The 26,762-nt window shown below is 36.6% G+C and overlaps 1 protein-coding gene across 2 annotated transcripts in view; it reads right to left on the bottom strand.

Annotated features, from left to right (window-relative positions):
* Positions 1-26,762, bottom strand: part of FANCC (FA complementation group C) — a 61,247-nt gene that overhangs the window by 19,301 nt on the left and 15,184 nt on the right. For both annotated transcript variants that reach the window (XM_054004180.1, XM_054004181.1), the window contains exons 4-7: positions 11,186-11,305; positions 10,331-10,395; positions 8,073-8,237; positions 5,104-5,260 (exon numbers count right to left, since the gene is read on the bottom strand). In XM_054004180.1, the coding sequence (XP_053860155.1) occupies positions 5,104-5,260; positions 8,073-8,237; positions 10,331-10,395; positions 11,186-11,305 (507 nt within the window). The remainder of the gene's footprint in view (positions 1-5,103; positions 5,261-8,072; positions 8,238-10,330; positions 10,396-11,185; positions 11,306-26,762) is intronic.

The following is a 26,762-nucleotide window of genomic DNA, read 5'->3' as shown; positions in this document are numbered from 1 at the left end:
TTTAAAGAATACATTTATTTTTAAAGCATAAGTATATTTTTACAGAAGTTTTAAAAGTGCCTGAATCAACATTAAGAGTAATTTTCTCTATCCTTCCTTTTCTTCCCCATTAATGCCTCTTTTATTGGCTCTGTGCACTGGGGAGGGTTTTGGCTGTACAGAGCTCAGGGGCAGTGGGCATAAGGCTGACTGCCTGCGGGTGACAGTCAGAGGGATGGCCAACAAGGCAGAGATCCTGCTGGGAGCCTGTCACAGACCACCCAGCCAGGATGAAGTGAAATATTCTATCAGTGGATGTTTCATGATCACTAGCCCCTGTTCTTGTGGGAGACTTTAACTTGCCAAATGTCTGCTGGAAACGCAGCAGTGGAGAGGAGACAGTCTAGGAGGTTCCTGCAGTGTGTGGAAGGTAAATTCCAGACACAGCTGGTAGGGGAACCTACCAGGGCATGCCCGGCCAGACCTGCTGTTCACAACCAGAGAAGGGCTGTGGGACATGTGGTGGGCAGAGACCATCTCAGGCACACTGACCATGGAATGATACAGTTTCTCTGTTCTTGGTGAAGTAAGGAAGGGATCAACAGAACCTCTACCTTGGACTTCCAGAGGGCAGGCTTTGGCCTGTTCAGGACACTAGTTCAGAGAGTCCCACAGGAAATTGCTCGTAAAAACAAAGGGGTTCAGGAAGGCTGGACATGCTTTAAGAAATAAATTTTCAAGGTACAGGAGCAGGCCATCTCCATGTGGCAATAGATGAGCTGGCAGAGAAGACAACTGCCCTGGCTGAGCAAGGAGCTTTCATGGGAACTCAGGGAAAAAAGAAGAGCTTAGGACCTATGGAAGAAGGAACAGGCAAGTCAGGATGTCATTAGGTCATACAGAGAGAAAACCAGAAAGGCAAAACCTCAATTGGAACTCAATCTGGCCGCTGCTATGAAAGATTATAGAAAGTGTTTTTATAAATAATTTAACTACAAAAGGAGGGCCAAGAAAAATCTCCATCCTTATTGGAATCCTGTATACTGAGAATTTTAAACTTTCTGTGCTTAAAGGCACAGACCCACAAGACAGCACTGCATTTGACCTGAGGTCATGGAACAGGCTTTTAAAATTGATTTATAGCACTGGGAAGATGGCTGTGTAGTCGGTTAGAAGTGTGTAATATCACGGTGGAAAACTTGGAGTTTGGGATTTTAGAATATAGAAATAAATATGAAGCAAGTTGGAGGTTTTAGGGTGGAGACAGGTTGTTCTTCTTTACCTTCTTCTTCCTTCTTCTTCGTGGTTTGGGTGATGTTTTGTGATTGGACAGAAAGGTCCGCATTGCGGGCTTCGGGGGATCAGTTATTGGGTTAAAAGGCAAAATAATCTAGGTGTCATTTCTTAACTGGATAGTTTAGTTTTAAAAGACCTTGTAACAAGAGTTAGTTAGCCATTTTGTGCCTTGCTAATGAAAAAGCTGCCAAACTCACAGTAGTAAGACTGTAACATAGATAAGAAATAAGAAACACCTGAGTCTGAACATGAAATGCAGTCTCAAGTGCCTTCAATCCCAACCTCGAGAAACCGATAATCCTTTACTAGACATGGAAGGGAACAAAGTTCCCTGTTGGGGATGAGGAAAATGCTGGGTACTTAATGCTTTCCTTACCACAGTCTTTAACAGAAAGCTCCATTATCCTCAGGGCAGCCAGCCCCCTGAGCAGGTAGACAGGGATGGGGAGCAGAACAGATCCCCTGCAATCCAGGAAGAAGTCGTGAGTGACCTGCTGTGATACACAGACAATCACAAGTTTGTGGAGTCAGATGGGATCCACCCAAGGGTACTGAAGGAGCTGGCAGAAGTGCTCATTAAGCTGCTCTCCATCATTTATCATCAGTGCTGGCTAACTGAGGTCTCAGATGTCTGAAGGTTGGCCAGTGTGACATCCATCTACAGGAATGGTGAAAGGGAGGATCCAGGGAACTACAGGCCTGTCAGCCTGACCCTGGTGCCAGGGAAGGTTATGGAACAGACTATCTTAAGAGTGCCATCACACATACAGGACAACCAGGGTATCAGGCCCAGCCAGCAGGGGTTTGGGACAGGCTGCCTGACCAACCTAATTGCCTTTCATGACCAGGTGACCTGCCTATTGGATGAGAGAAAAATTGTGGATATTGTCTACGTGGACTTCAGCAAAGCACATCATTGCAAGGACATTGAGGGGCTGGAGCAAATCCAGAGAAGGGCAACGGAACTGGTGAAGGGTCTGGAGCATCCTGTGAAGAGCAGCTGAGGGAGCTAGGGTTGTTTAGCCTAGAGAAAAGGAGGCTCAGGGATGACCTTATCACTCTACAACTGCCTGAGAGGAGGGTGCAGGCAGACGAGGATCAGCCTCTTCTCTCAGGCAACCAGTGACAGGACAAGAGGACAGAGTGTCAACCTGTGTGTACATCAGGAAGAATTTTGTCAGTGAAAGGATGGTTAAACATTGGAACAGGCTGCCCAGGGAGGTGTAGGAGTCACTATCCCTGGAAATGTTCCAAAAACAACTGGATGTAGCACTTAGAGTCATTATTTAGTTGACATGGTGGTTTTTGGACTCGATCTCTGAGCTCTTTTCCTAACGATTCTAAGATTCCATGCTGACAAGGTGGAACACAAAATGCAGCAAGAACAGATTGTTTATAAAGAAGAAGACAACAAATTTTAAGCCCTCTCAACCTATTGCACTTTTCTTGCAACATACCTTTGAAACAAAAAAACCTACTTTGGAAAGCTGTCTCAGAATCAAACAGAAACTGTAAATGACACCAATTTAATCACACCTCTTCTTACATTCACAGGCTTTAAAAATCTGTGTATATATGTATCTATCCATTCCTCGTAAAATATAAAATAGTAGTCTGTGTATTTACTGCACATTTAGTTGTTAATGCAGACATAGAAATGTTAAAGTTATTTCAGAAAGGAAGACATCGACTCACCCACTCAATTTCCAACAAGCTAAGAGACTATCTGTGATGGTCACTTCACTTGTTATTACTTCTGAGTAACTACAAAATTTCCAATACTAATTTCAGTTTAGCCACAAACTCACAAATATAATAGCATGCCATATGAACATAAGTTAGTGGACTATCACACAACACATCACACAACAACTACTCTTGGAATTAAAATATATGAGTAGTATAGATCAAGTTTATTTCATAAGAGAAGTACAGTAATTTACAACTATCTGGAAACCTTAGATCTCTGTGAGGTTTATGTACAGTATGATTACTGTATCAAGACACTTGATTTAGATAGGTTACTCTGATAATGCAATTGTAAAAAAGCTTATTGAAATGTCCTTCTTATAATGTACTATAATCAAATCACCAACATATTTCTGACTATTTGTCCTCTAAAGGTTTTCTTCCAAGTAGGAAAGTAGAAATCTAGTTTTGTCTCATGATTCCACTATTACCATATCCATAAGGTAAATAGAGCTTACATCCTGAAACACCATAATCTAACTGCCAAAACATCTACATTCCTAAATAAATATTTAAATATTCTTTAGGCAGGCTAAATTAATATACTGTTGGATTCAGAGTGCTGACTAAGTTAATATCACGCAATGAACTATGTACATGTTGTACAAAATATCATTATGCATCTAGACCACTATTTCCAGAACATATTATTTTCCTTCTATACTGCCTCTCTGAAGCTTCTCATCCTGTTTTTACCCATTATGCCATCTTCCATATATGCACCCTCCCTCTTATCAATGCCTATCAATACGGCTGCCTACAGCTCTCTTCTTTACAGCTCCATTCATTCCATTCTTTGTCCACAGGATGTCCTCTCTAAACCAGCTTTCAAAGCTGCTACACTGGTCTTGTGAATACCTTATTTTGAAAGCACAAAGTCTTTGGAGCAGAGGCAAGTAAAGACAACCTAAGTGTGCTAGCACAGTAATGCTCCATTCTTTTCACAGATCAGGATGTGAAGGAAACTGAAGGATGAACATTTTTAATAAATAACAAAAAACAACACTTGAAACTAGTGTTTGGCATTTTTTATATATTTATAACCTAGATTTAGATATCTTTTTTTCCCTCAGCTGGTACATGGTGTAGTAAGAGATACTAGATACAATTTACAATATATCTGATATATATTGTAAATTACATATAGTATCTATCTGATAGGCACAGACCTTGTATATAGCCTTGTTTGCTGTAATACCTAAATCCCCAGACAGCATATGAAGAACTGCTGATACCAAGCCATTTATGAGATTTGCAAGTATCATAATGGATTCCTAAAATAAGACATTTGCAGATTCAATTAAAAAGGAAGAATATTTAAAGGTAGCATTCTTCTCCTGACTAGAATACATACTCTGTAAGCAGTTTTATAGGCTGAAAATAAAATACCATATGCCATTTGTTAGTTTTGTCATTTTATGAAACATATAATTTGAGTGCATAGCACACATGCTATTTCACACTGCAATTAACAATTAAATTTACATTTTGCGCTGCAAACTAGCTCATTATTTTAGAAAAAGTACTGTGCCAGGTTTTCTCACAGGGAAAATTTTTGGTGCTCTGCATAACAAAGCATTTGAAAACAAATTTTAATCACAGTTTAGCAAATGTTTTGCATTAAGAATTTTGTTCAGGTTTGCAAACAAAACCAAGTAACTAATCAGTCCATAACAAGGGATTCCAGTTGTTCAGACTGCTGGACAAAGGGCACAAAGATTGAAGTAAAAACAGATTCAAATCCTTCCTGGCCAGACTTTATAATTTTTTAAGACAGAGAAAGGTACTCAGCACCCTCACCACTGGGATCCTTGTTTTTTCACCCATTCTTCATCACTGGATGAAATCTTTTTTTCTCTTTTACCAATTCAGTGTAAAAACTAAAAAAATCGTGATGTTTGTAAGACTCAAGATTTGGCTTGCATTAACAAGTCATACATCCCATAATCGCCATTTATGCTGACGTATGTCTCTATGCTGAAATATTTGAAAACTGCTGCTTCTGAAGCATCAGCAGTGACATCCTGATGACAAAGAGTGACAAAGAGCAGTATCAAATGTACTACATGTTGCACATACCAGCAATGAGTCTTTTATGACACGAGCCACTTCTTCCAGTGAATTCAACTGAATGGAAAACAACTGGTCTAAAAGATGTAAGGTAGCTTTTTCAAGGCTTGGTAAGTGACGAAGCCAAAGGCTGAAGACAGCTGATTCAGGAAGGGAGATCTTCTTCCTGGTTTAGAGAGGAAAATACTGTTATCCCTGAGTAACTGAAAGGAAGACAAAAAAAAAAAAAAGGTACTTTTTTTTTAAAACATATTGGGGAAAAAAGAGACATAAAGGTCAACCTGAAGCAAGAGAGAGATGATCTTGTTTACAGCAGCCTGTTCAATAGCAAATCATAATAGCAAAGAATGACAGAAAATCACCATAATCTAAAAATGCAACTTTACCACACGTGTTTAAAACCTAGAAATTTGGTCATGTTGGATCCCATCAAATGGAAGCAGAAGGTTTAAGTCTGGAGTTCCCTTCCTCTCTCGAGAAAGGTCTTGTCCCAGGACTTTGCGCCTTCTCAAATCCGGACTAGTTCCTTCAGACAGCTACTGACAGATGAACAGGAAGGTCCTGCATAATATTTCTACTGTATCACCAAAGCATTACCTATCTTTGTAGAGAAATAAGGAAGAAACCCAAAACCAACAACAAAAAAAGGAAGGAAAAGAAAAGATAACAAAAAAAAAAAGAAAAAAATTACTTAGAGGTAGCTAAGCCTTCAGCCCACCAGCACTGACCAGAGCTATTTAATAGATAAATAGTTAAGAAGACAAGTTATGTCTTCACCTAAAGACTTCAGCTATTGGTGTTGTATCACCACAAAAGGCACAGTGTGGACCAGCATGAATCAAAGTATACTAAACTAACCATCCAAGAAAAGATATCACGGCACAAACACCCTAGAATATTTTTGTAGCTATTGTGATAGTTGCAAATTAAAATGTTCAAACCAAAACAATATATAAATAACAACAAATATTTGCCTTGGTCTTAAATCAAGCTAAGCTTAAAAAACCTAAAATTAGGCTGGAGACTACATGCAAGCTAAAGCTACTGATAGAAGAGAAAAATACACACAGAAAGAATACCAAAGCCATTTTAGGATCTATTTTCGATGTATTTATTTTGCCATATGTTTGTTTAATTATCAGCTCTCAGAATTTTGAATTTCATTAAAAAGCCTGTATTTTTTCCACAGTATTATGTAATGACCTTAAAAGTATACATGAGAAGACAAGAAATACATTGAAGTATCCAGAATTTCAAAACTGTAAAGCAATGCTCAGTTTCAGGATGCTGTTTTATTAAATATTACTATTAAAGCACATATGCACATGAGAGTAAATAAAGAATGACAAGAGATTAGCTGATTTTGCCACTATCAACTTTCTTGTTGTTTCTGTGGCAGCATGGTAGATACTGTAGATATTATGGCAGGAAAAGAAAGCTCATAAATTTACATAGATGTGCTGCAACTCTAAGACATAAAAACCATATAGGAAGTTAACTGTAGTGATTATACTCCCACAGCTGAACTTGCAGATGGTTCTACCAGGACAATTTTGAGTTCTTTGGAGCCCTGCAAGTGCCCTATTCTCTGGGGCAGGTTTCACCCACATTCAGAAAGAAAACATGTTCAGAACTCAACAGAGTTAGGGAAAATAGAAGTCAGTTGTCAGAGTGAGGAAAAAAATAAAATATAAGCACATTCACATTAAGACCACATGAGTTCAGTGACAGTCCAGGGATATAACATGCAAAGCACGTGTGAGTCTGTATTTGCTCTCAGGGAAAGTTTTGCAAACTGCACTTTTGCTGAGGACCCTGCAAGAGTCACTTAGTCAAAAGCCACGTGAAATCAGGTGTTTTTGTTCACTATGATAAGTAAGTAGCTCAAGAGTTAAGAAAAGAGACATTTGTTTCAGTCAGAAGAACCTCTTTTTACCATCCAAACAATGGCTTCACAACATGAAGTATCAGAAGTCTGTCATGATGGACTGCCCATCAGCTTACTGATATGAGAATAAAGTATCTGTACAGAACTTGAAACTATGAACTTGCTCTCAAAGTCTTTCAGACTTGTGGAACATGAACAGTCAGAAGCCACAAAAGATGGACAAGTGTGAGAGTGAAAGATAGCTCTGTCTTTTTGGGCACATCTTTCACTACAAACTGCCACATTCACAGTCCTTTTCATTCCTTTTCCTCAATTCTAGTAACATGCATGGATTAGTTATTGTACTTTTCCATTAATTATCTATTTTTGTCTGGAGCCCTCAATGGATCACCACAAAAATCTTCACTGGAACATCTCGGAAATTATGATGAGTACAAAGGAAGCAATTAAAACTGATTTAAAAAGGAGAGAAATGGATAATTGACATAAAATGTTCACAAGGGACATTTTCTAGTATAAAAAAAATTGTTCACAATACAGTGCCTCAGCTACAACTTGTATAAAGCAATTCTCAAGCAAATGTGCTTTCCCTGACATTTTCCATTTCCTGGCATAGCCAACCTTGATGATGCTCAGGTTCACTCAGCTGGTTTTCATCCATAGACTAATTTTATCAGAACAGTGAGTTTAGTGGTAGCAAAACAAGCAGAGCTGTATTTCACAAATTGCTCCTCTCTCAGACTCATTAAAACAACAAACAAAACCCAAAGAATTATGATAATACACTTATATGAAAAATTATCACAACTTCCACAAAATTCCTAAAATCTAGGAAGGTTTTAACCTCCTTTTTAGGGAATAGATGAGACAAAGTCCCAGTCAATATTTAAAGCTGTTATGCCACAGTTTGTGCATTACAGCAATGTGAAATTCTGCTTTGGCCCACATCCTCAGCTCTGCTATTTATCTGCAAAGGAGATATTTTACTGGAAAGGTATACAGTACATTCAGCATACAAACCTAGAAAAATGACATTGAATTTATAGTCTTTATGAAAAAGCAAAACAACAATACAAACCCTGCCACTTACTTTAAAAAGGCCTCATTCACAGCCTCTAGAAACTCTGAACTGAGAATTTCTTTTGATGACCCTCCATGGTAAAGAAGGAGAGTTTCCAGCAATGGAGTTAGATCAGGCAAAGTAATGAGAGGCACACAGAAAATGGAAACAGCATTCACACGACTGGCTGAAATGCTGAGGGAAAAAATAAACACAGTTAATATTTCAGAAAAGTCATAATTTCCAAACTGTTAGGCAAAAAAAAAAAGGGCATTAATTAATTACAGAATATTAAATGTAAGACATGCATACCTAACTGCTGAAAAATTATTTACTAGAATGACTGGTTGACATATCATTCCTTACTGTGCGCACAATGTTAAGAAGTCAGATAAAATTTTTATATTTAAGTACTCAAAGCAAACCATGTGAGAGATATCAACACAATTCTGAATTGAACCCAGTTGTGTTGGCTCCATCACAACATCCTTCCTAGCAGACTCTTCTCTGTCTTTCCCAGGGTCAGTGAAGGAAGACTAGAGATTCATAGCTCCCAGGCAAGTTTCCTGGATCCCCAGAAGAGACAACCTAGCTGCTTTTCAGACCTCCTGTTGCTTTTTTAACCTCTCTTTCCTCTTAACAGAAACAATTTATGAATCTTGCTGTCTTCAAGTGCTCAGCTGGAAAATTTTTGTCTTACAGATCTATAGCTGAAGAAATATGTAGCCCCTTTGGATCTTAATACACAAACCACTTGCTGGATCTTCTCACTAAAACTACATGGTTAGAAATGGTTAAAGACAGTGGAATGTGGAACGTAAAGAAAATACAGAAACTTGGGAACTTAAAGCAAATTAAAATGGCAGACTAGATTGCAGAAAGACAACACAACTTTCCCGGAGAATATATATTGTTTCTAGCACATGAAACTGTAGCATTGAGAGGAAGACATTATAAAGACAAAGAACTATGAAATACTGAATTCTAGCAAATTAAAATATTGTCCTGTATTGTTTGTAAAAGACTTCCCTGAGTTCCTGCAAATTTCTCTTGATTCACTAAAAGAAGTGCATTCTCTGAAAGAATTTGAAAGTATTTTCTTTGAGGAGTCACCAATACATTTCTGAAGACCTGAGATGGGAATTAAGAAAGCTGCTCAGCAGCAAGGACACAAGGTACTAATCTTCACCATTTAAACAGAGAGAGAAATAAAACATGACACATTTTCAAGGATGCACGTTTCTGAGTAATTACCCAATTAAATATTTGTTTAAGGTTTCTTATACTGAAATGCTTCAAAATGCACTTTTGTTACAAGTCTTTTTGTAAGAATGGTAATTATTGGGATGATCTTATTGTGCAGCAGTATTTTCCAGGATACACAGACCTGAAACTCTACATCAGCTCCCTTTAGAAAATTATGTTTCTAATTCTTCATCCAGGATTAGCAAAATTTAGCAGATGAATTTACTCTTACTTAACTTCAGAAGAAAAACCCTGTAAAGGTAGTTTTGTTCTACATAATCTTCAAAATATGTTATTGGAAAATAGTGCACAATCCACTCCACTGTGTACAATAAACTTGCAACGATATTATCATCTGAATTTTTAAAATATCACTAAGTGGAGAAAGGAGAAAATGTACACCTCTAAAAGCTACTTTTGTCTCTGGAATTTGAATAAACACCCATATCATAATTTCTACACTCAGAAATCAACCTAAATTCAAAGTTTTGTCTTTGTCCCAGCAGAAATCAGGTGTTTCTGTCTCCACAGTCTCAACTAGCTTTTCAGCTAAGTCTGTTTCACCCTACTTTTTAAAATGTGGGCATTTAGTTCCTACATGGAAAGAAACTTCGTGACACTCCTCATTAACTGTGTCCATAATTTTAATATTAAAATCAGTTCTAAACAAATTCAGCTCACTTAATCTTCCTTACCAAATATGTAGATGCAAAGAGGAAGGGGAGGATAATAGCCAAGTTGAGACAAGAAAGGCACAAATCAGACAGCAAAAGAACATGATCATGTGACAAAGAGTGACAACAGCACCACCAGGCAAATGATCTTTAAAGGTTCCCTTCCAACCACTCTACTACTCCTAGTTTAAGTACAAACTCTTATGTGAAGCCAAACTTACCAAGCTTGTCCACACCTTAAATTATCTAACATATGTATCCAAAACTTTTCAACAGAAGCCTGAGTTGCCCAAGACTGTAAAATGATCCTCACTGAACTGTAATGACCCAAACCAAAACACATCAAACTTATGTTTAGATAACACCTACCTCTCCTGAATGTTAAGTCCATTGAACTGGTTTTCTCTGAGTTCTGTTACTAATGAAACAACCATCTGTTAAATATAATAAAAGTAAATAAAATACACTACATTTACTGACAACAACCAATTGCATGGTTCTCTGTGTGACTGTAAAGGATGTACAGTAAAGGTTAATAACTTCCTCTGTTCATCTATTTTGATCTTTTAATTTTTTAACTACTGATGTCATATTACAGCTCTCCAAATCACTGAACAAACTGTACTGCAAAATGTGATTTTACACATTATATACTTTATACATTTTAAAACAAAGAAGATATTCATCTTAGTTCTGCTTTCCCAAGAGTTAAGGCATAACTTTAAGAAGAGCATTACTAATAATTTTTACATGCTTTGTCTAATTCAAATCAATATATAATGATATATTATTCCCACTATTTTTATATAACTTAAATATGAAAGTGACTTCAGCTAACATTTAGGGCTCATCTCCCATTTTAAATGCAGCAGATACAGTAAAAAAACCACTGAGAGATTACATTCTAATACATAAAATAATAAATATAATTTAAACTTCATGGGAAAAAATAATGATAGAATAGGGTTTTTCTTTTGTTTTAGAACAACAGGAATGGGAATTTTGTTTTTATGAATACCTCTTATAGTGTAATCTAATAAAAATTTCTCATTTGTCCAGAGATCTCCCACTTAATTTTTTCCCTTAAAAGGCTGTAAAAGTAACTGAGGTAAGAAAAGATAAACAAAGTTCAGTTCATGTTCCTTATCACAATGACAGCTCCATGTATGTGCTTATAAACTGGTGATTTATTATTGTCAAATCTAAATTACCCAAAATACTTACATTTTTAACCAAGTAATTATAATAATCTGCTGACGTGTAGCCCAGAGCTGATATGAATGTACTAGTTTCCGCTTCATTACTTTCCCACTTAGAGGAAGAAAGGAGATGGCACAGCAAACTCTGAAAAATCAACAGAATGGCAATAAAGTTCCAGGCTAACACAAGCTGTGTAAAGGGGTAGGACAACTATTGAACTCTGTCTAGGGTAAGGCCTTTTGATGAGCTGTGGGCATTTTACACCACTGATACAGAAGAGCAGACAGCCCCCACCAACCATAAGAAAAATGCTGCAGCTGCTACAATCAAATGTGGATTCACATACACTACACGATTTCAGCAGCTGTCCAACTGCAATGGAGACCATTCACCGCCCTTAGCTAGGTTTCAGTTCTCTGAGAGCCATTTCAATCATCTGTAGTTTTGATCAGTACCATGATCAAAAAGAGAAAGTGTGAAATTAACATCTACTTTTCCATACCATTTTTTCAAGATGCTCTGGGATTCATAGTCTGGTCTTATATTGTAATTTGCTTAATTTCCTCATTATTTTGAGAAGATGATGATAAAAATCTTATCTTGACATTTACTTCTCTACTAATTTCACTACAAAATGCTTTACATTTCATTAAAGCCTTTTAAATACATCATATGATAATCTAAGCAATCCTTTGAAGACAGATTCTAAGTCAGATTAACAGATTTGGTACACTGGTTCTGCAGGCCTGCACAGGGGACTCTGAGCACAGTACTCATGCTTTCCTAGTTTTTCAGCACTATACTACAGCTCTGCTATCATTTGGACAGATCCTACACCCCAGCACCTTCCCTAGGAAACTCATTATGAAAACCAAAAGTGCAAAATCTTGAGCAGGTTTTTGTATCCACGTGTCACAACTGAGCTGAGATAGTTCTATGTTGATCATCAAACTATCTGCTCTGCATTTTTTACAGCTTTCATTTCTTCCTGTTCTCGACTGCTACATGCTGACATAACAACAGTTATGTTCCCTTTCCAGGATTCATTTCAGGGCTTTATGTATCACTGACACCTAAAGTATAAACTCTATATGGCACTAAGAATATAAAATTCTTTGTAACAGAGGGTCAGGATTAGCATACACTTAAAAACGCCTTCATTTAAAAAACATATGATTAAAGGAAAGTTCAGATGAAACCTCTGTGACTTCCATGGGTTTAAGCTGCTTCATTCCATGCATTCTTATTAATAAAAAGAGGAACATGATGAAAGATTTTCGAGACTAAAAAAATTTTAAAATCTCATTAACTTACTTTCTCCTTTCAGAAACTCGTATTTATACATGCTTTTGTTGAACATCCCTAAGCAACTGCTTCAGAAATCCTGGAATTAGACATATTCAATCTATGTTTGATTGATGTGAGAAAGAAGAATCAGCAGAAGAACATGAGAGTTCTAAGAAAATTTGTTGTTACCAAAGTAAGTAACAAGAATTTGGAACACCTAATTTATTGTACTTAGGATTCTTTTACTACCTTAAAGAGTTAAGTTAAATGCCAAAATATCCTTTTCCTTCATTGTACAACCTTTTTCCTAGATAGCCCTCAACTGGAGCAAGTGCTGTTCTATTGCCATTCAGAGAATTCCCACAAACCAAAGAGGAGGAAAAATGCTGCGGCAACACAATTTCGAAGTAGTAACTTACATTCAATTTTTGCATTCTTAAGAAAAAGAAAATAGCAGATTTTTAAAATGTACAAGTCTCTAAATGTGTCAAAAACAAAAGCTAAAATTTATTGAACTGTACAATCTCCCAATAGGCATTAATCAATTTATTAATAAAAACTAATAACTATTATATATTTTTATTGTGTTTTGCAACTATTACTGAAGTTAAATTTTCTTTTCAGAACACCATCAAGGGTATCTACAAAATAGGATAGTTTGCCAAGTAGAAAAAGATAAGGGACCAAAATGCAAGTCAAAACCAAAATAAAGGAGGCGTTACAACAGCAAACCTGGGATACCACTTTTGCTACAGGTAAGGAAGGGGCTTAAAAAGTCTAAAATCTGTTGGACTGATTAGTGAAAAACTTACAAAAGTTTGACCATAAAGTGACAATAAACATAAAAATCTCTGAAAAGTATTTGACAGGCTGATGTGGCAGCAAATGACAGCTAAATGAGGGAGTGGCTTAAAACCCCACATATTCACTTGTAACACTACAAAATTTATTATCTAGCGACTCTTTCTGTAACCAGAATTTTCCTAAGGGTAAAATAAATTGAACACTCTCTTTCTGAAGAGTACTTTTGAATATACTTTGCCCCTACCCTTATATAACAGCCTGTGTTAACCAAGCAGTAGAAGAAAAGAGAAAACAAAATGACTATACATCATCAGAGTCTGCATATGTCCTGCAACACTTTCCTGCATTGGTTTTCAGTTTGGTATTGTTTTGGGGTTTTGCTTGCTTATATACTTGCTTGGGGTTTTTTGTTGTTTCATTTTCAATTTACTAGATCTGTGCAAGGAATTTGCAGATTTTTTTTTCTTGAAATGTACAAAATCTCTGAACAGCCAGAAGGGGGCAAGGGAAACACAGGCAAGGGAAACTACACAACTGTAGTCAAGATGAAAGGAGCTATTAAGTTAGCTTATTATAAATGTATTTCATTTTACTGTCAGTGTTGCAGTGGAAAGCCTGAGACATCCCTCCATGCAACAAAGGTATTCGTTAACAGTAAGTTAAAGCATTTGTCTTTTTTAGTTTAAAAGCTTTCTTACTCTTCTAGAACACATAAAGAAAGTTCTTCTCTTTAGAAAAAGTAGCTTATTTATTTGTTATATAATTCTGCTTGAAAGTGATAATTCTTTTACTACTCTATATTAACAAAGAGCTGTCTGGAAGAAAAATTAGTACTGATACTTCACTCATATTTGACAAATGAGTTGTTAGGATAAGGAATATTTAATGTCTTCATCAATGGGATGGGATTGAGTGGGACAGTAGGATCAAGTGCACCCCCGGTAAGTGCACTTGACAGCACTTGCAAATAACACCAAGTGTGCAGATGACACCAAGATATGTGGTGCAGTTGATTCCCTGTGGGAAAGGCTGCCATCCAGAGGAAGGACGGGAAGGCCTGTGTGAACTTCATGAAGTTCAACAAAGCCAAGTGAAAAGTCCAGCACCTCGACTGGGGCAATCTCCAATATCGATTATCAAGGATGAATGGATTGAGAGCAGCCCTGCAGAGAAGGGCTTGGGAATATTTGAAATTAACTCTTTCAGAAAGTACTATACAGGAATAGAAAATATTTCAGATTTTCTCACATATATAGGAAGCAATACAAATATTCAAACATTGTGACAGGTTCCAGTATTACATTATGAATCCCCCAAGCATTTGGAAAATCAAAAAACATGACATGTTACAGAGCCAGAGTACCGAACAGTTATTTGATACTGATGGCTTCCAAGGAATCATTTCAAGATCAATACCTACGAGGTATTCAAGTACACAATGAGAAAATTTTCAGTACTAAATGCAGTTCTGTACTGATGGTATCAGCCATGGATCCTACACTACCCCAACAAAATTAAGAAGTGGTGATCTGCATAATCATCAGTTAATCCTGGCAGTGAATCAATTACCACTCACTGTCTATTCCACTATTATCACATTCTACAAACCAGGAAAGTGTATCTGCAGCAGAAATGCTACATTCAAAAGGAAAAATAAGTTGGTGTCCTTTATTTTTGCATTTCCAGAATCAAGATGGCTGATTTTGGAAAATGAACAGCAGTCAGGCACACTATAACATCCAAAGCAACTTTTTTCTTGACTTCTCTCGCCACTGAGTAAGTAAGAAGGAAACCACCTTGGCTTTAATTGCAAGAGAAGAAATCCATCCCTCTGGTCTAGGATTAAAGGCATCCTGTTCAAAATCCCATTCAACCTGAAAATGAATTAATGAATTTTTATAAAGCCCTCGCAATGACTAACTTCTTTGAACAACCTTGCAAGTGACTTTATTGTACTAATGCAATTTATACTGAGTAATACTGCAGATAATTCAAAAATCCACTGCTGCAGAGAGATTTCTAATACCTTTAACAGGCAGATAATCCTATAAGCATTACCACAAAGACATAAACTCATAAACTTCATCAGTGTAAGCACACTGCTTCATATCTACACGACCTTACAGCATACCTCCACTATCTCCCCACTCCCACAACAAAATTCAGTATGACATATGGGATAGGATATTTGGTGAGACAAAGCAAGGGAGGAAAACAAATCTCCAGTTCTTACACCTCACAGTAGTCCTTGTTCTCTGGATGGTCCAGAGACGGGATATCAAGACAAAGAAAACAAAAGAAAAAGAGAGTGCTGGTCAACAACAGCTGAGCATGAGCCAGCTGTGCCCAGGTGACCAGGAAGGCCAATGGCATCTTGGCCTCTATCATCAATAGTATGACCAGCAGGATAGGGCAGTGATTGTCCCCTGTACTTGGCACTGGTGAGGCCACACCTTGAATCCTGAGAGCAGTTCTGGGCCACTCACTGCAAAAAAGACATTGAGGGGCTGGAGCAAGTCTGGAGAAGGGCAACAGAGCTGGTGAAAGGTCTGAAGCACAGGCCCTATGAGGGGCAGCTGTGGGAGCTGGGTATATTTGGCTGGAGAATAGGAGGGGAGACTATTGCTCTCTACAACTGCCTGAAAGGAGGGTGTAGCCAGCAGAGGTTGGTCTCTTCTGTTACAATCTCAGTAACAACTGACAGGACAAGAAGACATGGTCTCAAGTTGCACCAGGAGAGGTTTAGACTGGACATTAGGAAAAATTTCTTCATTGACAGGGTTGTCAGGCATTGAAATAGACTGCCTATTGGTGGTTGCATCACCACTCCTAGAAGTCTTCAAAAGGCACTGTGTAGATGTGGCTCTAGGGGACATGGTTAGGTAGCAATATGGCAGTGCAGTGTTAACACTGGACTTCATGATCTTGTAGGTCTATTCCAACCTCTATGATTCGAAAGTGGACTAACTAACTAAAATACTTCTCACACAACCAAAACTAACTCTTCGAATACTCCTCTTTAAGTAATTAAGGCTGATTTCCATGGGATTTGTTGAGTTACTCTGTAACTTGGTTTGTAACAATCATCTCATGAGGCAGGTGACTCTATGACAGCCTGGAAATTACTTATGGAGCAGAACCTGTCCCTCCACTGATTTAAGTAACATAGTCCCAGGCAAACAGTAACTCAACTAGTGTCCACAAATCCAGCAAGGCAGGAGGTGCTTTAGGTTCTGATACTGTACTTACCAAGCAGAGATCCAAAAGCTCTGAACCCTTTTACCCCTTTGCTTTCTGAAATAGCCAATATTTTCCTGCACACGTCAATGGGGAAAAATATAGAAGCTTGAATTAAAGACACAATTACTTCTGAAATTAGACATCAACACACAAACAGAACTTGATTTTTATTAAAAGATGGCAAGTTTTATGCTAGTAACTGTATTTGTGTAGCAACTGTCCTGGAATTTATGACAGTTTCAAAGACATTCCAGGGGAGGCAGATAAAGCACTTTATTTCTGAAAACTTCTCAACATACTCATTCCAAAATATTTATGGTTCTGAATGTCCTCAGAAGCAGACATGAAAAAAATAGCTACAATGCATTTTGAACAGTGGAGATGGATGGTTTCACTGAGATAAGCCATTCAAACCTGAGACTAATTAAAAGTTCCCAACAATGATACTAAGCTCTTTTTTGCCATCTTGGATGAGTCTATCAAAGCAACAGAAGAGCAGGATGAAATGGAATAATCTATCATTTATTCTGAAGAAATAATTCTCTGAAGTGTATTCTGATTGAAAACACAAACTGCAGTTATTTTTTAAGAAGAGACCATTAAGGATATTTTGCAGAAAATTATGGTCTGTGTAAATCCATTGGAGTAAGTACAGCATACATACTCAAGTGGAAATTTCTGAAATCTGGTCAAGTACCAGGCTGACCTTTCTATCTGCTTGAATGGGAACCAGATTTTCTCAGCTCTACGAAAAGAAAGCAGGTGTAATATGAAAAACTGCATCTTATTCAGAGGAAGTTTTAGATGTAAGTGCTATTTCTTATCTGCATTTAATAAGACTTTGGAATAGGAATTTCTTGTATGTCAATGACTTCAGGAGTCTGTACATCAGTGTTGCTCTTAGGCATTTCCTCTACACCCATATGGCCCATGGCTTTCAACACAAGTCTAGAAGACAAGAAGTCAAATTCTATTTCTAATCTGGCTTAAAAAGTAATTCAAAATGATATAATCAATTACATTACAGATAAATCAGACAATATGGTTTCCAGTCATAATTTAAAAATATAAAACCACTACATAATAGGGTTTTTCTTTAAATGTAGGATCCTAACAGTCCACATTACTGCCTAAATCATTTAAATAGAGTCCTCAGTAAGCAAGAGATACACATTGCTCTGATGTGTTTTGTAAATATAAATGAATCTTTTGTTTGCTAGCTTTCAGCAGCTCAAATTCCTGTAAGTATTTTTAGTAATATTTTCTTTAAAATCCTGCCTAAAGACCTTTTTATCATGTTTTATCGTGAGTTTTATCGTGTCTCATATACTCTAGATTGAATAATTTGCAATAAAACACAGAGTTGGTACTTTTAAAACCTTCTTACTATGAAATAAGCAGCCAGTTCTGAAGACTCATGGTGGCTAAGTCTGTAAATAACAAAGCAGTACATTCATTTAAAGACCATTTCACCAAATGTTTACGAAATGAATTCTAGGACTGGGATGCTGACATAATATAATATTCATATTATTTCCACATACTTATCCATTAATAACAAAGTCTGTGACTTTTAATTTTGCTTCTAAGACCTCTTGCTCACTTGCTCCATGGCTCCAGGAGAAGACAGAAAAACAGTTTTCCGCAAACCAAAATCAAAATGTAAAAGAATATAAGGTGTGGGAAATGCAAGCAGAGAGCTCCCAAGGCCTCAAGCATATAAGCTCAGAGATAGAAATGGATACAGTGTTTGACCTAAGACTTTGGAGAAGACTTGGAGCTTTAGAATAGAATAGTGAAACAGACATGAAATAAGAAGATTTGTAGTTTAAGCAGAAATATGTTTTAAGCAAGTAGATATAGGCCTTATATAAGTGAACAAATGTATTAAGCAAAACAGTAGAAGATTTTGGAGTTTCACAACAGAACTTGTTAGAGAGTTGATAAAAAGTAGAAGATACCGCAATAAGTTTTTGTAGAGTTATATGATTGGACATAAAAAGACGCATTGCTGTAAATCGTGTAAAACGTAGCAATTAGCAATTGGTTATGAAGATGCTAGTGAGCTTTGTGGAAGTAGCTGATTGGATAAGAAATTTATAGAAGACATTGTAACTAGAATTAATTAGAAGTAACAGCTTCTGATACAAGGCTTCTAACGTGATAACTATGAATTTAACAATCTTAGTCTCATCCTTCCACCAGACTGATTTTGCAATAAACCATCTTTTAAACACCTCATCAGTCTACCCCATCTTTCTGCATCCCGAACAACTGGTGCCCACCCTGTGAGGTAACAAATCTCAGTTTGGGACTGCCCTGGAGGATAGTTAAAGGAAGTCCCAAAAAGAGGGTGAGAGAGTCGAGCTCCCATCAGCTGCTAAGAGGAAGCAGAGTACCGTTCTTGCTGGACCAAGCCCACCCTGAGCCCAACTAGGATCACCTGTGAAGAGATGTCAGGTGAGCTCTGGGGAACGGGACAAGAGATGTCCAAAGAACAGAGAGACATTTATACTCTGGTAAGATCTAACTCTTGTGCCATACCCAAGCAAAAACTTAAAAGATCTTTTAAGGTGGGTACAGAAAAATTTTGAAAATGCAGATTTCGAATTTGCTTTTACTATGTCTTTTTGGGATGCTGTGGGAGTTAAGCTATATGACGTGGTTACTCATCGGGATTTTACAGTCCCTAGGTTGCTTCCAGTATGCCATGTGCTTATCAAGATATTTAACAAACAGTTCAGTCCAGCTGCACCCTTGGTAACTCCCTCAGCTCTGCTGCTCACTGCAGCTGTGCATGCTGTGGCTCTGCCTGCCTCAGGCAAAACCCCTGCCTCGGGTGGGCCCCCCTCCTGCTCCTGCTGCCCAGACTGCGCCTGCAGCTCGGGCTGTGTTACCTTTAGCCGCTCCTGATACTATAGAGAAAGGGAAAGATAAGAAGGAGCTTGAAACTTTTAAACAAACTATAGAAGTACAATCATTTTCTGACTCTCGCACCCCTATAGTTTGTTTAAAAGTTTCAAGTTCCTTCTTATCTTCACAGAGAGCTCCCATTGCCTCCAGCATAGAAACTCAGAGATAGAAATGGATACAGTGTTTGACCTACGACCTCGGAGAAGGCTTGGAGTTTTCTGTGCTTGCATTTCCCACAATAAGGTATCAAACACCATACAGATTTAAATATCATCTAGCTTTTAAAGTACTATTTTACTCAAAATTATTCTGTTTTCTCAATATTTTATAAAATTCTCAGTGTATTGATTAGAAGAAATTACATGGCATATATTTGTGAATAGCAATTATTATCAGTATGTGACAGCATATTACATTAAAAAAAGTTAAAAAAATCTTTAAATATACCATTGATAAGCTAATCAAAAATTCCAGTCTCTCCTTTAAAATTAAAACTGGTTAAAACACATTTCAAAAGACAAAATGTTAAATTACACACACGCATACATTTCAGTTATTAGCTACTCAACACAACCTCTCACTTTACCAAACTGAGTCTATTCCAGTAATCACTCAGAGGTTTTGCAAAAAAGAAACCACTTCAGTTTTGATTAACATTAAGAAAGCTTGGAATATTCTTCAGTAATTTAGTTAATTAGGGTCAAAGTGACTAAGTACAAGGATAGGAGAGGTTTGCTTCCTACATTTTTTTCTGACATTTACTGCCAGGGAGTTTTTTTGTATTCTGTGCCAGCATACTAAATAAAACTGCTGACCATGTTTAGGATTTACTGTATCTTCTCATTTTAGTCCTTCTTCACTTGGAACATAAGTCTGATATCTGCATACATCTAAATCTCCATTGATAACCATGACAGACTAGTTGATCATAAACAAATTATTCTGCTAAACACTCCTACAAAGACAAGGATCTTGTCATTCAAGCATGTGATCAAGTTACAGAAAATCTACAGATAAATGACTAGACTGAATTACTTTTGAGCTAAAAAAAAAAAAAAAACAAAAAAAAACAAACAAACAAAAAAAAAAAAAAAAAAAAAACCAAAACAAAACAAAAAAAAACACCTACAGGAATAGTACTGTTCTTTCAGAAATTAATACACAGACTTCATTGGTTTTCACATATTCCCAGACATGAAAACAGATTCTGTGAAGTTCTCCACACTCTACCTGATGACTACTCTTAACCCTGTTCTGTCCCTAAAGCATTAAGCAGGCTCACTTTCAAAACAGTAAAACTGTTTTAGGTGCTCTTATATTAGGTCAATTTCCTTAACTTTGTTTCAACAGTCATAACTGCATTTTTCTCTTTAAAAAGATTTTTAAAGTATGGCAAAAGTACACTAAAGAACCATGAAAACCTATTAGAAAAACTTATCTGAAAAAAAATTTCTAAAACTCATTGAGACAAATATGCTTTTTCTTTAGAAATTAAAGTATGCTATGAATTGTATTACTCTTGCTGATACATGAGGCTTAGTAAAAAGGCTAGGCTCATATTCTACCTCTGTTTCCTAAAATGGATGAAAAATGTTACATGATCCTAATTTCCAAATGAAATGTGGAAAAGGAAATTATGGGGAGGGGAAGGGAAGGCTGCACTGTTTTCCCCTCACCAATTCAACCTCAGTTACCTTCTGTGACACTAGTACAGTAAAAACATGCTGTACTATTACTGTGGCTAAGAGCATGAAACTTTTTAATGGATGAGTTTAAAAGCCTAAGCTCCATCTGCAAGTCACTAACAAAACCCTCAGAAATCATAAGAAAGAAGCTGAAGACCTGTTGGGCTGGCAAACTTTGAGTCTACTCTTGGCCTCAGAAAGGAAAAGATGTTTCAAATCTCCTTCCCTATACTGTCTCCTTTCTCTTTAAGAAATACCCACCTAGAAAGTGTTATTACTCTTTGTATTAAAAAGGGGAGACTTTTGATGCTGAAATGAAACACAGATTTACACAAACTTACAAAAGGAAATTCAGTAGCTCTAGCAGAATAAACAGTAAATCTTTTTCCTTTTATTTTAAAGCTCTCTGGTTTAACTAGCCAGTGATTTAGAATTAATTTCCTTCTTCCCTCCACAATTTTCAAAAGCCAAAATGCAAGCTTCTCACTGAAGAATCCCTTTCATCCACACAAAAAAGGTGTGGAAAAGAGGGATGAATAAATTCAGAAAGAGTGGACTGTAAGATTGTTTCACTTTTACTTTAAATCTGTGAGTTACATAATTTCTAGAAAAACTATAATCTCAAATTTATGCTTTTTTCAATGAATGTATGTACCCATTTTTATACTTCCAACAGGTACACATTGCAAATACTGCATTTAATTTACAATGATATTCAGGAAAAATTACTTTAATCACTTTTGGGTTGGACTACCTAAGTATCATGCTGTTAAAAGTTTAAGGGGAGAAAATTGTCCACTGAACTTCTTAGCAAAAAAAGCATGAAATACACCTATAATGGTGATGCAACAACTGCTGGTCACAGTTAGATTGAGCAAAAATAGCTAATGCCGGTAGAGTTTCTTCAAATAGAGACCTCTTTTTGTGTCTCAGTAACAAACCATTATTCTTTACTAGAGCCACCTGGCACAACTAAAGTGCTCTGAGAAATGTCAGCTGGCTAGCAATTTGTGACACTTGCTGTTACAGCTCAAGCAGCCTTGCAGGAAAGCAGAATTCTTGGTTTCTTATTTTGTTCTTTGACATACTTAGCCTATGTTTATTTTGGCCCAGAAGCTGAGAAATCCTTTATAATCATGTTAGCTTGGCATTGTTAAAGAATTATATTTGAAGAAGAGAGGTCTGTTTTTTCCCAGCCCATTCATAACATTCTATTTTTAACCAGAAGACTATGGTAATGCTTTCAAATTTTAAAATATTGCAAATTCTCTTACATCCAACCAATGTAACTGTCTACAGGTGACCAGAGAAGGTCCAAATTAGCTTAAAATGCTGATTCTCAGAAGAGCTAGTGAAAAGACTAACTATCTAGATGTATAATCTTCAAAATGTCCCAAATTACCAAGAACTCCCTCTGGCTGACTTTACAAAAGTGAAAGAACAACAGAAAAAAAGAAAATCCTGACAGTGAACTCAGTAAAACTTCAAGATAATAAGCATTAGAAATAGTTTATGTGCTGTATGTGAAGATATCTTCATTCTAAAATGTTTTCTATGTTAAAAAGATCCAGCCCCAGTATCTTCTTCTATAAATCAGTTTAACATCTTTTATCACCCTCATGTCCTTTATGAATTGTTTTAGAACATATTCTGCTAGAAATCTAGAATATATATACTTATCACTGTATCAATTACTCATCTTTAATTCATCAGTCAATTCCCATTTTCATTGCAGTATTTCCCCTCACCCATACCTAACCATACCTAAGAACCTTGGGGTCTTTAACCTTTAATAGAACTGTACATTAGCAAGTTTAAGAGGCAGATATGTCAAATTTCTAGCAAATACTGCTACGAGATGTGGGTTTCCTAAGGTGTGTATACCTTAGGAGGTGCACTCACTTCAACAGGATAAAGTCCTTGGTATCTAGGACACAAATTAATCGCACAAAGGACAGAGAAAAGTGCCTGAATCGCTCTTTACTCCCTTGGGACACACTGCAAAGCAAGCCAACTTGATTCTTAAAATTAAATTTTAACTAGTAATTTAAAATTTTAAAAATCTCTTATCACATTAAGAGTTCATTAAGTCATTAGGATTTAATTAATTATGTCAGATCTTAAACATGGGCCTATGTTTCATGTAGGTCTTTTGTCCTCTGTTTTGATTCAAAGGAAAATTCACTTTGAACTATCTGTTACGACACTTAAGACATTTCTTTCAAGCTCATTTACATACTTGATTCCACATATGGCTAATTACAATGTAAAAACTCATCTATCAAAATATATCCTTTCATGCACATGCACTTAAAAAATAAAATTTAATGATCTGTCCTCAACTGCAACTGATTTACATACTCCAGAAAAGGCCTGTGAATGCTGTGCAACTATTTTCATGACATCAAGTTTAGCTGCTTAAACCTACTCCCTGAAAATCAGATTCCAGATGACTATATGTCAAACATCAAGGAGGAGAAATTAACTTCCAAAGGAGTAAACTGGCCACAAGGTTAAAAAACAAGAGAAAGTTTCCCTTCATTTTGGTTGGAGAAAAGGTATTGTGCTAATGGCTTGAGAGACAATATAGCATTTTACAGAAACAGCAAAACCACACTGGGCACTGAAGGAAAAAAAAATCAGGAGAATGAAAAAAAGATGAAAAGCTTTTAAATTAAAAATTAAATTAATTTAAAATTAAACATAATACAGCATTTAATGTAAAGCCAGAGGTTATTTCTTGCTGCAGAAACCAACAAAACGTTCAGGTTTTAAAGAAATATGTATTTTAATAACAAAATCTGCAATAGAGCACAACAAACTTTTTAAAGAGCCCATAGATAGTACATTATATACTATTTAGTTCAAGCAGAACTGATTTGGTAGGTAACAGCTGACAGAAGCAAGCAGCCAAAAGGAGGGGTGAAGGGAAGCTATATTTTTTCAAAATTAAAACCTCTTAATGGTCTGTGGAATGCTGTTTACTTCAGCTCTGTTTTACAACCACTGCTCCGTGGAGAAGGGATTGACTGAAATGTTTGCAGCCTGTGGCCACCCACACTATGGGAAGCACTATGATTAAAGAGAATGCTACGTTGTTGTATCTGCCAGCAGTCTGTTCCATGCTGTAATTATTATACTCGCCGTCTTCTTATAATCTATTGCATCTGTTGTGGCAAGACCCCAGTGTAAGCACTGTCCAACAAGAAAACCATTGAACCTCAATAGCAAGTTATTTTTAATGTGCACAAATGGGTTGAAAACTGGATACTTTAAATACTTCTCTCTAAAGTTTATGAAAACATTTTGCTTTACAGGATAGCCAGTGACATAGAGAGAGCACATCTACCACTGAAATACTCACTTTAATGTAACTACCTAAAGATATAGTCTGACACACCACCTATTCACCCCACATCTTTATAATGAGCTAAGTTGTTGTGTTAGATCTTTGAAGCACAAAAACTGTGTAAATTCTAAATAAGACATGTATCTAAAAAACACTAATATATCACAATATATCTGTCATTTTGTTATTACATACACTGAATATTTCTGATGAATATATATTACGATGATTATAATGGGTCCCTTCCTCTATAAGAATATTTAATATTTAATAGCAACAGCAACTTTGACAATAACAAAATAAGCCCTAAATACCAGAATAAGTAGCAGTTCTCCAAGCAGAAATTTTATTTTGAATTCTGATCTCCACATTAAGTGGTAAAGTAGTTCAAAACTTATACTACGTGCATTCTCTTGACTTTGTTTGGTGTTTTATCACACAAAATCAAGCAGTACAACACTACTATGCACAGCACATAGCTGTTATTGCACTCTTCTCTAACAAATGGTACAGGCAGCTTGTACCATTTCAACAATTTTGCCAGGAGTTGGCTGCAAATGCTCCTGTGAAAAGCACAGACTGTCTACTGGCTGTAACTATGAGGTATTACACTAACCAGCGTGCCACCACCTAGCAAAAGAGAGAAAAAGGATACATCACAATCAAGGCTGAATGAAAACAATCAAGGACTGAGTAAAAGCCCATTTAACTCCAAGCACTCCAGACCACTTTGAGGAAATCTCTTTAGACCCTCTTACATATAAGCTGCTGATGGAAGGCAAAGGTAAATTCCATATATAGTGATTGAGGAAAACTGCTACAAAGACTCCTGAAGGACCAGTGAAAAACACTGAAAAAATTAAGAGAAAAAGTATAAACAAGATATATACTTTAATCATCATCAGATGTCTTTCATCTGAAAGAACACACTATGATCTCTGCAGTGATCAAAGCTCCTGATGATTATTTGCACAGGTTAGAGGAGAAATGACAATGCTTTTCCAAACATACCAAAAAAGCCTTAAGATCCGTAAAACCACAAAAGTGAGTCTCAGAAAGTGATTAAGTGACTTTGAACTACTTTGGCCTCCAGGAGACTTAACATTTTCCATTTGTGTCTTGGATGCATGCCTCCTGGAACACAGACGTCCCTCTCCCTACAATTGCTAGGGAAAACCAGATCCCCGGCTCCACACCTTCCCATCTCTCTTACACTGACATTCCCTTCTGATTATTTTGTGTCTTATCACAGTAAAATACTGCAGTGATATTATTACAAAGGTAAGAAATAGTCCAAAACAACTAGTTATTTGTCTTAGTCCAAATACTACTAAAGTTGTTTTCCTTTTAGAGAGGGAAATGACATCAAAAAAGTTTGATAATGCTGTATTGTAATAACCCCGCTAAAACCTATACTCTATGGCACAGATTCTTTCTCCTTTAACTTTCTCAGTAATAAATAGCAGGTGAAGTATGTTCATAATTTTAACTCAGATATCTCTGTTCAGCTCTTAATCTCCTTCTTTCAAAGTTGTCTAGATAAGAAGGAAAAAAATATGTTTCTCAGTATGTCCTCTAGCAACTCATAAGCCTTTTAATAGACACATTACCCATATATGTCATTAAAGTTGTATTCTTATCTCATAGAGACATCCTTTATTATAAATCCAACATTATTTTAATATATCTTCCATCAGATGGTCTTGGGGCCCATTTCCCCCACACAATGACAATTCAAAAGTGATTTAGGCTCTTCCTAACATAAGAAAAAGCAAACTAAAGGAAGATATTGAGGTTCACTCTAATTTGAGCACTACATATTTTCTTCATGTTACCTTAAATTCCTGTCTCCTAGAAAAATGTGAACTTGAAGAATTTCTTCTGTAAAGAGTTAATTATTAAAAGAATACCTTATAGAAAAAGAAAAGCTCTTTACATTATGTTTGGATTACTTTTAACATATGTCCTTTCCTAACAATTTCTAATGGTTTCCTAACCATCTGACAAAGTGTGCATACAAATAAAAATAGTGGGTAATAAGTTTGAAAGGTTGCAAGCATATTGGCCCCAACATCAAATCAACATTCTTTACCTAAGAAGAAAATATTGTAATTCCAATTCTGTGTACATCCTACACAGCATCACAGAATGGTTTGGGTTGGAAGGGGACCTTGAAGATGATCTAATTCCAGCCCACCCACCATGAGCAGGGACACTTTCAAGGCATTTGGTCCTTGCCTGAGCTACGCTGCAGCCGTGCCTGTGCAGGCCATACATCTTGCTGCCCTGGAGCCTGACCCCTGGCCATGCTAAACCTTGGGCC

The sequence above is a fragment of the Vidua macroura genome, chromosome Z (assembly GCF_024509145.1).
Source record: "Vidua macroura isolate BioBank_ID:100142 chromosome Z, ASM2450914v1, whole genome shotgun sequence".
NCBI lineage: Eukaryota > Metazoa > Chordata > Aves > Passeriformes > Viduidae > Vidua > Vidua macroura.
The sequence above is the reverse complement of the archived record's forward strand: the minus strand, read 5'-3'. Positions and strand labels throughout refer to the sequence as shown.